The sequence below is a fragment of the Macaca fascicularis genome, chromosome 2 (assembly GCF_037993035.2).
Source record: "Macaca fascicularis isolate 582-1 chromosome 2, T2T-MFA8v1.1".
NCBI lineage: Eukaryota > Metazoa > Chordata > Mammalia > Primates > Cercopithecidae > Macaca > Macaca fascicularis.
Genome location: NC_088376.1, coordinates 113,522,552 through 113,539,345, shown reverse-complemented (window position 1 = coordinate 113,539,345; position 16,794 = coordinate 113,522,552). Strand labels below are relative to the sequence as shown.

At 56.9% G+C, this 16,794-nt stretch overlaps 1 protein-coding gene across 10 annotated transcripts in view; it reads left to right on the top strand.

Annotated features, from left to right (window-relative positions):
• The first annotated feature begins 274 nt into the window (after positions 1-274).
• Positions 275-16,794, top strand: part of CACNA2D2 (calcium voltage-gated channel auxiliary subunit alpha2delta 2) — a 140,233-nt gene continuing 123,713 nt past the window's right edge. For 9 of the 10 annotated variants that reach the window (XM_015445947.3, XM_015445948.3, XM_045386206.2 and 6 more), the window contains exon 1: positions 275-704. In XM_015445947.3, the coding sequence (XP_015301433.3) occupies positions 490-704 (215 nt within the window). In that variant the 5' untranslated portion in view covers positions 275-489. Of the gene's footprint in view, positions 705-973; positions 1,115-16,794 lie in introns of those variants that run through there. The other variant, XM_065540627.2, reaches the window with a different exon arrangement.

Here is a 16,794-nt window from a genome sequence, read left to right as displayed (position 1 = left end):
TTGGGTGGAGAGAGAGCGGTCTGAGGCGTGGGGGCGGGGTCGCACCCGGGGCCTCGGACAGCGGCTGGGGCGCAGGACGCCCAAGTCAGTAGGGCAGGCTTCGGGCTGCGCGGGGACGAGGAGCGCGCGGCCGCGGGCGCGGGTGGGCGCGTGGCCGCGGCGGGGGCGCGCGGGGGCGGGCCGGCCGGGGAAGCGGGAGGGAGGCAGAGAAGAGGGCGGCGCCGGCAGGTCGGCTGCGGCTGCTATTTGAGCGCAGGTCCCGGGCCGGGCGCTCAGAGCGCTTGGAGCCAGCGCTGTAGGGAGATCGCAGCGCGCAGCCCGCAGAGGCGCTGCGGCCGGCCGGTGCAGCTCCGGAGGCCCCGCGCGGAGAAGGCGGCGGCGGAGGAGAGGCCGAGTTACCGCCCGCCGCCCGCGCCCGCGCCCCCCCACCCCGCGGCCGCCGCCGCCACTGCCCCCCCCTCCCCGCGGCGCCGCATCTTGAATGGAAACATGGCGGTGCCGGCTCGGACCTGCGGCGCCTCTCGGCCCGGCCCAGCGCAGACTGCGTGCCCCTGGCCGGGCTGCGGCCCCCAGCCCGGCCCCGGCGCCCGGCGCCCGGCGTCCGGGCCCCCGCGCCCGCTGTGGCTGCTGCTGTCGCCGCTGCTGCTTCTACCGCTGCTCGCCGCCCCCGGCGCCTCTGCCTACAGCTTCCCCCAGCAGCACACGTAAGTGGCTTGCGCCCCGCTCTGCCCCCCGGTCCGCGCTGCTCCTTCCCTGCGCCCCGCGCCAGGGCAGAGGCGCTGAGTCCGGCTGCCCGCTGTGCCCGGGGGCGGCGGCCCCAAGCCCCGAAGGCTGGCAGCAGCGGTCCAGGCGCTCTGGCTGCGTCGCGAAACTTCCCCGTGGTGCCCCTGCTTCCCCCAAATCCCCCAAATGAGGCAACGCAAGATCTTCAAGCCCCGGGAGGCGTAGGGAGGGGGGTCCGAGCTTGTCAGCTGATTCCCCTGCCGCTGACCCGGTGAGAGAGAAACCCGGGTTGGGTGAGGGGGCGGCCAGCGACCCCTGTCCGGCGGAGTTGGAGCCGCGCATTTGCCCCACGTTCCCTCCCTGGTGGGAACCCGGCGCTTTACAGCCAGAGGTGAGGGACATCTCCACACCTGCCTTCAAGGGCCTTTTCCTTTAGTGGGGATCTGTATGCCAAGGATGCAAGCACCTTCTTGCTGTGGCCAGTACCACAGAGGCAGTGTCCCCTGTTCTTGGTCCCCCCTCTACCTGAGGAGAGAGTCCCCTGGAAAGCCCAGTTGGGAGGTGAAGGCGTTGGGGTCCGGGCGGAGGTGAATGGTGGGAAGGACCCTTGTTTGCGCCTGCTGCTGCTGCCAACAGGATAATAGCCTCTCCTGGCTCTGCCAGCTTCCGCAGGTTTTCTGGTCCTTCTGAGCCTTCTCCTCCTCCCCAAGAGCCAGCAAACTCGGGTTGCCTCCTCCCGGTGAGCTTAGCCCGATGTGTCTGGGGCTGGGAGTGGATGTTCAGTGCATGTGGCCTTTAGGACATATCAGTTTCCTGACACTGTGCTTCAGCCCTATGTCAGTGCCCAGACACCCCTTTGGGGCACGGTGACCACCCTGCTTCTGTTATCTGTCTCCGGGTCTGAGGAGCCACCTGTCCCTGGACTTCTTCACTAGTGTCCTGGCCTGGAGATTGGGGCATGAGTCGTCGGGCTGCTGGTGGCCAAGGGGAAGGGTCTGGCTTCAGGGAAAGGGAGAGGCTGGCTCTGCGTCATTTAGACCAGCTCTGCCCAAGGGTAAGAGCCCCTGGTTCTGCTACAAAACCTGCCGACTCCGGCTCGTAGGCTCTCTAAGATGAGGGAAAAACAAACTCAGGAAAAGCGCCTCTCTGGGTCTCTCTCTCTGTCTTGTCATCAGCACAGCCTGGCTGTGCTCAGGCGGGTGATCAGTTGGCAAATTACAGGTGCTGCACGGACGTGTCCTCTGTCAACTGTCTGGATTTTTCATATGTGTGTGTGTGTGTGGGGTGCCCAGGGAGAAAGTAATCGTATGGAAGTTCAGGGCTGGTGGGTGCATTTTTGTCTTTCATTTGCTGTGATGGAAATGGACTTCAATCACAGTGCTTAAAAAGAGCAAAAGCATTTTTTTGTTGTTGTTCTTTCTTCCTCAAAGCCCAGCACGATCCAAGCCACAATTATTTTTTTCTTAGCCGTTTCGTAGCTCCTTGAGTGAAGGTTTAAGTAGATGTCTTTTTCCACCTCACCCGACCTCACTCCCTTTCCCTGCAACGTGCAGTTGGTCAGATGGCTTCTGGGCCTGCACGAGTCTCTAGAAGGCCGATGTGAGACCCTGACCAGAGTAGACACCTGTCCCTCTGTCCCCAGCCAGAAGATGGGGAGACGGGTGTGACAGCAGTGGCACATTTCCAGCTGGACGCTCTTTTCTTGTCCATATAGTTGGAGCTAATTTGAGGGTTTGGGACATGTCTTGAAAACCATAATTAGAGAATGAGGGTGGAGGTGGGGTGGGGTCTGTGCCGCTCTGAGGGTCCAGGGGGAGGTGACTAATGGTACAACGACACAGAGGGTTTGCTGTGACAGCCAGCGCCCTTCAGCTGCCCTGGTCCCGCAGACGAGGATGCCCATTGATCCTTGGAGGGAGGAAGGGGAGGGAATCTTGAAGCTCCCCACACATGACCATGGCCAGTGGAACTGGTGCTTTTGTTGAACTGATAAGAAAGGTTTAGGCTGTCGTTGGGGCCAGAAGGTTCTGTGGGGTTGCTCAGGGATGGGTGGCCTTCCAGAACCTTCTGCTGGGTCAGTGTGACCAGGCTGCGATGACACTTTGATACAGGTGGATTTCCAAGGAGAAGAGTGGAACCCAGCTTCATGGCACTGGAGTGACAACCCCTCAGTGGGGAAGGCCCTCAATGAGAAAGTCATTTTCTTGTTAGTGTCTGCCAGTGCAAAGAGGCCCAGCTTCACAAGCTACTGGATTTTAAGCACGTGTGGGTTTGGGGTCCGCTAACTGTGATTTCTGTAATGGCTCTCTGGCAGCATGGCTCTCTGCCCACCAGGCAAAATGGACCAAGGCTGCTGCTGGATTGAGAAGGGCAGAGGGGTTACCGCTGAAGGGAGGACAGGGCTTCAGGGGATTTTTTGGGGGCGGAGGGGGTGGGCTCTCTCACCTTACCTGGACCTTGATTCAGAGTTTCAAACAAGGAGGAGGCTACATGTGTGCACGCATGTATGCACACGTGTGTGCACTTGTCTGGCTGGGTGTGGGGGGCCTGAGTCTGAGCACACCTTTCACCTGCCTCCTCCTCTTTCCAGTTATGCCCTCCGCAACATCAGGCCACCGCCGCTGGCTGAGGGGCAGCCCTCACTGCTTTGCCTCCCCTTGTGTCTTTCCCTCCCTTCTCCCCTGTCCTCCTTCTTCGAGTCTTTCATCAAGCTGTACCTATCCTTCCCTGCCTGCTGCTTTTGTCCTCTCTGCTGGGCCTCTGTGCCCCATTCTCTGGGGCCCCCGGGTTTCTCTGTCCCCTGCTCTGTGGAGTCCCGGCTGAGTGCTGGGTGGAGCACCCAGCTAAGCTGGCCCACCTGACTGTACCCTCTTAGCCCAGCTCTGCTCCAGTGATGGTGTTGGCTAGCGTCTCCCTGCCTCTGAGGGTGGGCAGAAGCAGTGAGGGGCCTGAGGGGTTTGAACCACCAGCAGATTAATGACAACCAGAGTACGTGCTCCTCTCCTGAGTGGACACATGGGGAGCAGTGCCTACAACAGGGCATGCGTCAGTCTAGCTATGGTTAATGGTGGGTGACGTGTGTCTGTCTGGGCCTTCCAGCCCCTGTCTCCACCTCCCTGTGGCTCTCCCTGTTGGAGGGAGGTAGCATCACACATCTGGGTCCCCCATCTTCCCAACAACCTGCCGCAGCTTTTGCAGGAGGGAGGGGTAAGGCTTCCCAGCCGCTGCTGCCATCACTGAGATGCAGAGCTGCCAGGTGCTCACAGCCCTCTGGTGTGGAGGACTTTGGGGGGACCCTTGGCTGCTGTTCCCCTGGACTCCATCTTTATCAGGCACCTCCTTTTGGTCAACTGTGCCAGGCTAACCCCTGAGAAAGGAGGAAGCTCATTATAGGATGAATCCCCTCACAGTCTGCAGGTGAATCTCACTCCAGATTCTTTGTCACACTCATGTCCCCATGGAGAGACTGACTCCAGAGTGAAGCTAGCCTCTAAGTGGACTTCTGCAGAGAGTATCCTCTTCTCCTTCTGCCTGTGTGCAGGTGGGCACTGCCAGCTTCTGGCACCTTGGATGTGTATGGGTGGACACTGCCAGCTCCTGGGAGGATGTAGTTTGGGGACATGCTGGGTGTCAGTTGTAGACTTTGCAGGCTCCATTGGGATGACCTTGCCTTAGTTTCCACAATTGAAATGATAGAATCTGCTTAAGAGGCTGGTGGTGAGAATTAACAAGAGACAATGCCGCCTCTAGTGGGCAGGGAGGGCTCCATCAGGTGCCATGGCTGCCACTGTTAACATTAGCATTAAGCCCAGATGCTGCAGCCGTGCGGTAGCCAGTCTCACTGCGAGACTCGCCAGTCTCCAGGGCTCCCACAGGCTGGGTGGCCACCTGTCTCTCTGCTTTGCTCATGCTGCCCTGCCCTGACTGTGCTCTTTTCTCGGATTTAGATCCCCTCCTTCAAGGTCTCACACCTGCACCTTCCAGAGGCCTTCCCATCCCAGCTCTGGGCTGTGCCACTCTATCAGGCTGTGCCCACCCACGTCAGATTCTACCTCCTTGAGGAAGACACTGGGCCACCTCCCTCTCTCACCCCCTGCAACACAGCTTGACTGTGGTGGGGGACATCACTAGGCTAAAGGTGATCTCCCTTACTGAGCCCAGGCCAGTCCCCTCAACCACATTAGTGCCTTGATCTCAGAGCCCGTGGTCATGTCCATCCTCCAGATGGGGAGACTGACCTCAGAAAAATGAAGGGACCTGCTTAAAGCCCACAACCATGAGAGGCAGGGCTGGGAAAGGATGGATGTGTCAGACACTTGGCTGCCCAGCCAGAGGGCTAGGGACATCTGGGCAGTGGTCCCAGAAAGTGGAGGGGGGCTTAAAGCCTGAATCTTTGGGAAGAAAATGAAGAGGCCTAGGATGTGAGAGTTGGGCCTGGGGCTTCCAGCTGTGACTTTGCCCCATCTGTCTCTCTTTCCTCCTCTGGGTCTCAGGCAACCCTGAGGGGCCTTCCTTGGCACGAAGCTGCCCTGCCAGCCCCAGTGCTTATAGCCCCAATGCTGACCTCCATCTACCTCCCACGTATACACAGGCCATCATGGAGCACCCCCAGCCCAGAGCTTTCCTTCCCCGAGCTTTGAGTTATGGGCCAGGCCTGCTCTGTGTGGAGAGGTGGAGGACAGGAAGGGCTTCATCTTGAGATGAGATGCCATTTCCTTCTCCAGATTCCAGTCTGATTCCGGAGAGAAAGGTCATGGAGGTGGGGGTGGGGCTAGGGGTTGTTCGTGGAAACCTGAGGCTGGCTTCTCTAGTCCCTTGGCAGTTTTGCCAGGTCTGAGGGGACTTCACAGGGCTAGGATCTTATAGATGCTTGGGGGGCCTCGTGCCATCTGGACGGGTGGGACTTGGGGGCTTTGGGAACCAGCGTTCAAGGGCTCGTTGCTAGGAAACTCTCCAAGGGGCAGTGGAGGTTTGGAGTCAAGGCAGGTGGGCCTGAGCCCTGTTTGGCAGTGTGATGTTACCTGTAGGATAGGAGTGGTCTTTCCCTCTCTTCCCCCTTCCAGCCACCTACCCCACTCCCATGCAGAGATTTGCCTCCAGACCTGGTGCCTTGTCTTTAAGTGAATGGGCTGCGGGCCTCAGGCCTAGGGAGGACATGCTGAGGGTGAGGGGCTTTCCCATTGCTGGCTACAGCCCTCCAGCCAACTGGGAAGATTCTCTTCATGTCAGGTTTTTTTTTTTTTTTTTTTTTTCTGGTGCCTACTGTCTAAACAAGAAGCTACAGAATCAATATTCGTATTCCCCGAGGGAAGTGTGTGTGTGGTTTTTGCTTTTTTTCCCTTCCCTTCTTCTCTTGTCCTGTGTAACCTGAAGAGCCTCCAGAGCTGCCTGTGGCTAAGGGCAGAAGGAGGGGGCAGTGCAGGTGACCACAGAGATTGAGATGGCCCTGCTGGCTTGCAGGGTCCCCACAGGGGTCTCTTGGTGCCTCCCTAAAGGAGTCAAGGTTCTGTCATTCAAGTCTACATATGGTCAGGACCTAAGGGGCAGACTCAGCCAAGCCCTGCCCTGCCACCGTAAGACTCAGGCTGTTGGCTTGGTGCTCCTGGTCCTGGTCCTGCTCATCTCACCTGGGCCCCCACAGTGCTTTTCCTTCTGGATCTGGTCTGGCCCTGCTGGGTCCCCAGCCACCACTGTTACCCGTGACTGAGCCTGGTGAGGGGAGAGCCTCACAAACTAGGAGACTGTCTAGCTGGGATTAGGTGGGGAGAATCTTCACAAACGAGTTCTGAAAGCCCCCATCTTAGGTCAGGGGGCCTCTGTCAAGGGCAAGCCCAGCCTGATCTTCTCAGTTGGGTAGCTTACTTTGTGACCTTGGACAAAACCCCTCCTCCCCCTGGGCCTCAGTTTCCTCTCTTCCAGGATCCTTCCAACTCTGACATTCCAGTTCCCTAAGAAGACAGATCTGGGGTCTTCCTGCTCCTCACCACGCCCTGCTTTAGCTGTGGCCGCTGGGCCTTATCTCTTCCAGTGCGAGGGTACCTGGACCTCTCGTCCTCCTTTGGCCATATCTTGGGTGTCTCATGGCTGCTTTTCAGATTGACCCACTTTGAGCTCTGATCAGCCTAATTGTTTAGCAGAGAGGGAGGGGCATGGGAAGCCTTTCCTGCTGATCAGTATCCATCTCTCCCACCAGGGAAATGATCCTCATTAAAGAAAGGGGAAGGGGTGGGTGAAAAGGGTGAGAAGTGACTCCCTCTGCCTGTCTCCCCCCTGCCCCTTAGACCCTGGGCCTCTTTCTTCCCCTTTGATGCCTGCCTTCCCTGCTGGCTAGTTCTTTCTGAACAAGCCCCCTCTTCCTGTGCACTGAGACTCTGCCACACCTCTCAACAGCTGTGTGACCTTGGGAACTTCCACAGCCTCTCTGGGTCTTGGAGCCTTTTCTGTAAAACAGGGCTTCCATGGCTGTACTGCCACATAGGGTTGGGGTGTGACAGACCGTGAGGGATGGGCCTGGCCCTAGGGAGTCTGTGATAAGGGCATGTGGATCCCGACTGGATCTAGGGGGATTTGCAGTCCAGCTGGGCCTGCACTCCAAGTGCTAGCCACTGTCCCCTCATCCATAGCACCCAGCTCCCATCCAGGCCCTACAGGCACTTGGGACCCACTTGTGGTTTGTGAGTCTTTCCTCTTGTGCTTGGCCCTTGCCTTTGCCTGTGTGCACATGTCAGCTTGTATGTGGGCGTGTCTACACCTGTGTGTTCGTGTGTGTGCATGTGTCAGATGTGTTCATATCTAAGCATGCTTGTGCCTATACCCACTTGTGTGCGTGTGTTTGTACTCAAACATGGATGCATGTGTGTAGGTGTGTGTGCACGGGCATTCTCGTGTAGGCAGTAGTGGGTGTGTGCGTGTGTGTGCATATGAATTCAAATGTGGGCATGTGCTTGGGAGCCTATGTAGTGCAGGCACACGTGTTGTTTATCTCTGTGGCCAGAATGGGCTCCTAGTGCCCACCTTCACCACCCGCCTTTGAGGTTAATGCCAGGGCTCGTCTGGGCAAACACTGGCAGTAGGAAATAAAGCATCCTGATTGTTAGGAACAGTGTTTTGCAAACTTTTATGTTAGAAACAGCCTGAGTTAAGGCTGAGCTGGAAAGTTTGATCTTCTACCAACTGGCGTGGTGACAGTCTGCAAAGGAAACAGAGGCTGCGTCCTTGTAATTCAAATTTTTGCAAATTGAATGGTATTTGGATTCACTGGAGGACTTGGGACTCAGAGGAGCTCCGTGAGTCCTTTGTGAAGTGAAGCATCTTTGCAAACAGCCGTTCCCCGTGTGGAAAATCTGGAGGGTGGGTGTGGAGCCCGGGCTCAGGCAGAGTGGGAAGCTCTTGCTGTGTGACCTTGGGCTGGCATGTTTCCCTTTCAGAGTGGGTGCTTCTCATTTGCACACTGAAGGGCAGCTGACTGGCAGCCCTTGAGTATCTGCTGTGGGTTTGGGTCCTCCCCGCAGCAAGACACCGTGGGCATGATTTGGGCTGTAAAAACTTTGGCTTGATGATCCCTTGATGATCTGGAGGGATGATCCCTCCAGATGTTCTCTATCTGGAGCATCTCCAGCGAAGACACTTCCTTCAAGGATGGATTTTTGTCTACTGAGTCTTCATAAATAAGGCTGTCCAGGTGCCCTATGATGGGCCCTGGCCCCAGTAGCTGTGTGGACCCAGTTCTTGTGGGTTCTGATGTCTGAGAGAACCGTAAGTTTTGCTTTCCTGGAATTTTCAGGACTTGCCTGTGTGTTGTCAGTGCTGTGATTTGTCCAGGGCCCTTGGCATTTTGGGAAGTGGATGTGAGGGTCTCAGGAGCCTACAGGCCAGGAGGAGTTCCTATGGGGGCAGGGAGCCTGGGTGCAACCGTCTCCTTGGGCATTATGGGCTTTGCATGCTTCCCTGACTTGGAAAGGACATGCCACAGCCACAGAAATCCCTGAGGTCCTGATGCCACCATCATATACACAGGGAAACTGAGGCCCAAGATGGGGGAAGGGAACCTTCAAGCCCCACATATCTGCGGCTGCACATACTCTGTGGGCAGGGCCCAGCCCCCATCCCTAATGATCAGTATACACTGTGGGGAGGGTGACTCCCTGTGCAGCCTTCCTTGCACTGATGTACAGCTGTTTCTCTTAAATAAAAATATCCGGCCAGGTGCAGTGGCTGATGCCTGTAATCCCAACACTTTGGGAGGCCGAGGTGGGAGGATCGCTTGAGCCCAGGAGTTGAAGATCAGACTGGGCAACATGGTGAAACCCCATCTCTACAAAAAAAAATACAAAAATTGGCCAGGTGAGGTCGTGCACACCCATGGTCTCAGCTATTCAGGAGGCTGAGGTGGGAGGATTGCTTGAGCCTGGGAGGTTGAGGCTATATGGAGCTGTGATGGTACCATTGGACTCCAGCCTGGACACAGAGTGAGAGCCTTTCATTTATAAATAAATGAATAATAAATAAATAAAATCTATGGCATGGGGTCGGGGGGCAAGTTGAGGTCTGCTTTGGCAAACTCGAAGGGCAAGATGTCTATGTGGTGTGAGGCCCCAACTCCTGGGGTTTCTGTGGGGCAAACTCTGATGTCCTTGTGCTGTTTCAGAGACACGAAAGCCTTCTGGGTCCCCTTGAGAAGGACAACTTTGTCACCAGGCAGTGTGGGCTTGGAGGGGCTGGCGTATTCCTGAGACGGTAGAGGCCGGTGCTCTGCCGTGAGTTTCCAGCCTGATGTGGCATTTCAGTCTTGATCACTTCCTTCGGCAGCCCGCGTTCTCCTCCTGCTGGCCCCGCCTAAAACGCTGCATTTGAAACCTTAAAGGTCAGGCCTGGTGCTGCCACCAGTTCCAGCAAACAAGCAACTAAACAACCCACCCCTGCCCTGCCCCCACTTCAGTTATGAGAAAAGAGAATGAGCTGGCAGAGCAGGCCTCTGTGCTAAGGGCCCTTGCAAATGGGCATTTCTCCTTGTGAACTGAGTCCGTGGTGGGTGTGTTAGGGCCCTGGGAGTCTTTGTGTCTCTCCTTGGACCCCCCCTCCACCCCCGTCCCAAGGCTTGCTGGAGTGTCTCCCTTTCGAGCTAGCTGGGACCTTACACCCCAGAAGCCTGCCGTGGGCAGAGCCCCACTTCCCTGGCTGGCCCCTGAGGCCTTGCCTGGGCTGGCTCCAGCCTCTGGCCCTGGGACTATCTGGGACACTTCAAGGTCCTGGGAAGAGCTTTGGCTTCCTACCTCTGGCTTTTGTGAACCGTGTCCCTCTCCAGGCTGCCGGCTCCGCCCAGGGCCCCTGGGCAGGAGCCTTCCTTACCAACAGGCTCCCTGCCCTTTGTGGGTCCTTCCTCCAGCCCCGTGCCCCTCCTCCAGCTCTGTGCCGGGTCATGGGGCCCTTGAGGAGTAGGCATTGAGCTGACTGCCACCCCCTCAAGATCTGAGTCTGAGGAGCGCATTTGGTTGCCAACAAGAGGCTGCTTCTGTGCTTATCATGGAACCTTAGTGTGGTGGGTTTTCATCATGGTAGGCCCTTTATCCCGACAGGGAGCCAACAGGTGTGTGATGCGGCTGTTGGCAAAGACCAAGTGGTCACCTGTGCTTGGCCTGATGGCCTCGTTTTTGGTGTAGCTGTCTGTCCTTGGCCAACTTCCTGTATGGCAACAAGATGGCTGCCACAGCTCCAGGCATCATGTGCACACCCAGGCACTAGGCATGTCTCCTCTGGGTTTCTCTTAAGAGGGGAGGAAACCTTGCCCAGAAGCCCCCAGCCGACTTCCTGTCACACTCATTGGCTGGCACTGGGTCACATGTCCACTCTGAACCAATCACTGGCAATCTAAATAGTACACTGTGATTGGTTCAGGCTAATCAGGATTTACCCTTGAGCTGAGGATGGGGTCACCTTGGGCTGGAGGTGGAGATTCTGCAGAAGGCAGGGAGTGATGGAGGATGGGGAAGCAGTGTTTGCTGCTGGGTCAGAGGAGAGGCTTGAGGGTGGGAGTTGGGGCCAAGGAAGAGAAGGGAGATGAGGGGACGGGTGACCATGCCAAGGAAATGTTTGTAAAGGAAGTAGTTGTTTTAACCATATCAATCACTACAAGCTGGGCCCCGGGTGGTATATTTTATACTTGTTAGGTCAGTCCATTTTTATCCCACTTTCACAGATGAGAAAAATTGAGGCTTAGCCAGGCTAAAGGATAAAATCACACAGATGGCAAGTGGCAGGGGCAGGATTCCTCCTAGTGCTGGGGTTCAAACACTCAGCCCTGTCCCGTACATCCCTCCTGCATCTCACCTCCTCCAGGCAACCCCTGGCCACAGGACCTTTAGGGTGTCCCTACACTCCCATAGTGTTCTGCCATGCTTCTCCCTCCGTAGGAGCTGCCCTACTGGCCAGGCTGACGTCCTTGGAGGGTTTATTTCTCACCGGGCCTCTGGTGCCCCCAGGTTCCTTGGAGCCACCTCAGGACCAGAAGTAGGAGATTTTTGGCTCCCAATCCCCCTCCCAGTAGAATAGTCCCACCCTTACTTGTGTGATAGATGTGGGTCAGTGGGAACTGTGGGACCAGTTGGTCCAGTTTAACTCCCATGTGGTACAGATGGGAAAACTGAGGCCTGGAGAGGGACACTTCCGTGGGCCTCTCAGCACTTGAGGCATAGCCTAGACCCAAACCTGGAGTTTGGGGGAGCAGCCACTGCCCTCAAGTTGCCGTGCTGTGCTGTGGTCAGGCAGGGCCTAGGCAGACTGTTTAGGACAACAGTGAGTTGCGGGTTCAGATGACGTCTGAAGATAGTGCTGGCATCAGTGGGCCAAGAGATGGCCAGAGGGACATGTCCTGCTGCTGTGAAACAGCGCAACTGACCTGGCCTTAGAGGGCCACAGCCACGGAAATGACGCGTAGACATGGCCATGGGGAAGGCCCAGATGTGACTGGGTGCTGCCTGTGAGACTTCATTCTCATCTTATGGGGAGGATGGCTTCAGGGTGGGGTGTACTTGCCTATAGTGGGGGTATACTTTTGCCTACATACTGCAGAGGACTGGGTGTCATTGGTCAGCACCCAGTGGTGAATATGATGAGATCCATGCTCAACGTGGCCGGGAGCCTAGCCCTTCCCATTACTCTCTGGCTCTGTTCTCTGCACCAATCCTGGGTCCAGGTTGGGCAGTGTTCAGGAGCCGGTCAGCCAAGGGCACAGGTCTTGGGGTAAACCCTGGGCTCTGTCCTGCTTCTGGATTGGATGCCCCTCTGGCCAGTGTTCCCAACCTGTCACATGAGGAAACAGGGATCTCTGGGGCTGTCCAAGGGTCAGGGAAAGGAAGAAGCTGACCTCTACTGGCCATGACTGTGAGTCTGCTGACTGATAATCCTCCTCTGATCTGGGTCTCCTTCTGGTGTTTTCTCCCAATCGCATGCTGGAACTGGTGGTACTGTCGCCTGTGCTCACAGAGTAGGCAGGCAGGGTAGTCTGAACTCACTTTCAATTCTCCCACCTCTCCATCCTTCACCCTCCTTCTTCCTCCCCACTCCATGCCTGCCTCACGCCCTGGGCTGTGCCTAGTGGTACCTGGGCAGAGCAACTTGAGGGGAGGGAAGCAGCATGTTTAATTGTTTAAGCCACACCTTGGCTGGCGCAGGCCCCAGAAACCCTAGGGGCTTGTGCAGCAGGGTCTGTGGGCCTCCCCTTGGCCCTTCCTCTTCCAGTCTCCTCCTAACCCACCTTAGCCTCACTGTGGTAGTCTGGGGCAAGCCTCCTGCCCTCCTCCTCTGAGCCTCAGTGTCCTCACTGTTCTCAGCACCCTCCATAGAAAGGGATCCTTCTGCAGGTGACAGTGGTGCTCCCCCTGCCACCTCGTCTGTATAACTGTCATCTCTGTCCTGCCCTGTAACTGGTGCTTGTGGAGATCTCAGCAGGGAGGCTGCTTCTGATGGGCATGGGGGGTGGGCACAGAGTGGGATCTCTGTCCTCAGAACTGAGTGCCCAACAGAACGGAAGCCATCTCCTTCCATGGGGGCTTAACAAGCACCTACTATGCACTCAGCATGGAGGAAGCTGGGGAGAGGTTGGATGGGCTGCTGAGGACCCTACCAACCCCAAGCAGGACCCACCTGTTGTCCCACTGACCTCTACCTGTCCTTTGGTGCTTGACTTGGAGTTACTGTCCCCTGAAACCTTCCCTGACTTCCTTGTCTGGGTCAGAGGCCGCCTAGCCTGCTTCAAGCCCCTCTCCTCCCCATTCTTGTCCTGAAATAGACCTTGCTGCCTGGCTGCTCAGGGGCTGTGTGCCTGGGAGGGGTGGGGGCGGTGGTCAGTTGCCCTTGGCTGGAACTCCAAGCTAGCATACACCAAGTACTCAATAAATGTGTGCTGAGCAGGGAGCCCATGGTCTGCAGGTGTCCACGGAGTCAAGCTGGTCATGACTGTGGAAAATGGAGCAACCGTTTACACAACGACCTGGGACAGAGCCTGGCTTTGCTAGGGACAGAGGGCATAGGCCACTCCCACATGTCTTCCTGTGGCTTTTGCAAGGAGTTTTCCCAGCCCAGGGGCTGCCTCCAAGGGCTGCCCTGGGTAGGGAGGTGAAGGGGGTGTCCAGAGAGTCCAGAGACCCACTGAGCTGTATTATTTAATGGGGTGGGGGCAGGGCCCAGGCATTAGCATGTTTTCTAGAGCCCCCTCTTCCAGCTAAGTTGAGCCAAGGTACACAACTGTGGCCTTAGGGGGATAGGAAGGTAAACACAGGATCCCCACCCTCTGCCCAGCAAGGAGGCACTGAGGTTCCCAGGGACGGGGGATGGTGTGTATTGGTTCTGAGCAATGTCCTGACCGTGGTATCTGTGGGAGCCAGCTGAACCCAAATGCCTGTACATGCAGCCAGTTGCCACAATCGGCGGCTTGTCCCAAGGAGATCACCTGGCTTCCCAGCCGGCTGCCCCGCTCCTTCCAAACTGCTCCTCTGCATAGACATTTGCCCATGCCCCATCTGCCCTGCCGCCCGCTCCACAGCCTGCCCATCTTTCAGGACCTGCTTCCTGACCATCCCCTCCCCACCTGAATCCACTCCCACACCTTAGCTGAATCCACTCCACACCTTACCGGGCTCCGGGGTCTCCAAGGGCCAACTAGGTCCCTGCTCTTGGGACACTCAGTCCATGGGGGAGATAAACAGTTAGGAAGACATGGGAGTGAGGCCAAATAAATCACACCATGCATGGTTGGTGCTCCAAGCAGCATCCAAGGGGCCATGAGACATCCTGCTGTAGGCCCCCAGGGTCCCTTGCCATTACCATGGCCCTGGGCCTCCCCAATCAGGGTGTGGAGGTCCTGGGGAGATCACCTGGACCCACCTTTTTCCATGGATAAGCCATTGATGGGGGGACAAAGCAAGGGGCAGGGGTTGAGTAAGGGAGAGGCTTGCCTTGCGTATAGATCCGGCCCCAGCCCCAGTTTTGGAGGCTCCCAGCAGCCCCACCCCTGTCTTTCTGATGCTCTTCCCTGGGCAGTGCCTCCTAGCACCCACCACGCCTTGGGCTGCCCAGACCTCATGACTGTGGCCCTGCCTATCTGGCGCCCCACGGCCCCAACTTCCCTGGCACAGAGCAGCTGGGGGAGGGGGTTGTGGGGAACAATCCCAAAGGCCATTAAGCCTAGCCATTTACTCAGTTCCTGAGCCAGTGCTGGGGGAAGTATATTTCACAGGTGATTTCCAGACTGGTGGCATATGGAGGAGGCCATTACTCTAAAAAGAAGAAGGATGGGGACTTCATGGGGCCATCTAGAGGGCCCTGGAGCTGTGGGCCCTGATGCATATGCCTGCTGTGTGGTAGAAAGCCTGGTTCTGGGGATTATAAAGGGAACCCCATATGTGACCTTGTTTGTGCCTCAGTTACCTCATCTTTAAAGTGGGATCACATTTCCTATGTTTCATAGTTGTAAGGATGGAACAGCCAGTCATTTGGCCAGCATTTTTTGAGCACCTTCTGCCTGTCAGGTGCTCTTCTCAGGAGATGATATTCTAGTGACAATATCTGTGTCAAAAAACACCAGGAAAATGGCGAATGCTTTGCACTTGTTGGCACTTCTTACTAGGGGGGTGGTAGAGGGGCTGCAGCAGGAGGGAGCTCCCATGGAGCTGAGGGAAGAGGTGTCGGGGGGGTGGGGTGGGTAATAACAAAATCCCCAGCCTCTAACATTTGTTGTGCTGAGCCTCAGTACTCTCTGCTGCCCTCACCCTGGGGTCAAGATTGCAAGATACAAAGTGTAGGGCAGTGTCAGGATGCCAGGGCCAGGAGGCTCTGCACCCGGGCCCAGTTGTGACGGGTACTGGTTCGTTTCTGTGGAGTGAATGAAGGAAATCAGTTCCTGAGAGACTGAGCTCCCACTGAAAGAGGCCCAGCTTCCCTGGGCGCAGCCATCTCACTGCCCTTCCGTCCAGTGTGTAGAGGTGCTCCCATGTACGAGGGTAGGAATTCTGCAGACCTCGGTGTGGGAGCAGCCTGCCTTGGTGCCCACGGTCAGTCTGTGGGTGCTCATGGGGCATCACTGTGTGTGGAGCCCACTGCTGGGCCTTACATATGCTGTGCCCTCCGTTTGGATCGGCTTCCTGCTCTGTTGTGCCACCTTCACCTGGCCAACCCCTCGGCCAGGTCAGGCCCCTTCCCATGCATCCCACGCATCCTGTCCCCAAGGCTTGCTGGACTCTTCTTCTCATCAGGCCGCAATCCGGATCAGATATCAGCTTCCTCTGCTTGGATTCCAGGCTCCCAAGGGCAGGCCTGCATCTGCCCTGCTTGCTGCCAAATCCCTTCCAGGTGCCCATAGTGGGTACATAGTTACCATTGGAATGAATGCATGAGTGAGTGAGTGACTGACTGGGTGGGGAGTGAGCGAGCTAGTTGGGAATTTACGGAAAGTTGGAAGCACCTGCAAAGTATTTTTGCCGGTAATGAGACCTGCTGGTTCAGCCACCTGCCTCCCCTTAAGCCAATCCTGAGGCTCACCAGGCAGGGTGGCTCCTCTCGGACTGGGGAGGCCAGAAAGGTGTGGTAGCTGGGGCTACACTAGAAGCCCCTTCCTCATGCAGCTGTGGATCCCTCACAGCCTGCAGAGGGGATTTGCACTGCTAAAGGATTCACCACAGAGAGTAACGGGTTCATGGTGTGTCAAGGCAGGTTGAGCACTCACATTCCATTTACATGCAGCTTGGCGTACTCTGAGGGTCCAGGCACTAGCAAGAAGCAGATCCCAGAGGAAGCGGGCATTCTCCCCATACCTGGCTCAGGCTCCCTGGTGGGGGCATTGGAGAGAACTGGGGCTCTGCCCTGCTGCGACAACGTTCCTACAGCAGGATAGCCCTGACGGGGTATAAGGAAGGACTTCCCCATTGCACTCAGCTTTGACTTGCTTGTGGAGGCAGTGAGTTCCTGAGGTAGCCCCCTTCTCAAAGTTGGGAAAAGCTGTATATGAGGGGCGGCCCTTACCTGCAACCTACTTCCTGTTTGGCTACTGGAGTCCACCTTAAGGTTAAGGAGGCCTGACAGCCTAGGGGACAGGGCCGTGGCTGAGTTGACTGGGTTCAGATTCTGGTTCAGCAATGTGGTCCCGGGCAAGTTGCATCATCTCCACAGGCCTCAGAGTGCTCATCCGTGAAGTGGGCATGAACTGGCCTGTGCCTGGCCGAGGTACCATCGCTGCAGTGGAAATCACACGGAGCGCCCAGTGCAGAGGCGCTCCACGTCAGCATTGCCTTTCCCTGGTGCTTGGCTGCCTGCTGAAGTGGGAGCCCCTTTCCCAGCCCTGTCTTCCAACTTCTGTCCTACTGCAAAGTGAGGTGGTCAGGGCAGGCCAGTCTGGTAGGGGGAAGATGTTCCGGTAAATTTATCCCCAGGTGTTTCCAGAACTCTTTTTGGCCAGGCTCCAAGCTAAGCTCTGTAGGAAGCTTGATGATGGGACTAGACTGCAGCCCCAGCCTAAGATGAGGCTTGGTGAAGTGTGGTGAGAACTGTGGCTTTGAGAAGAGGGTGGGGGAAACCTAGGAA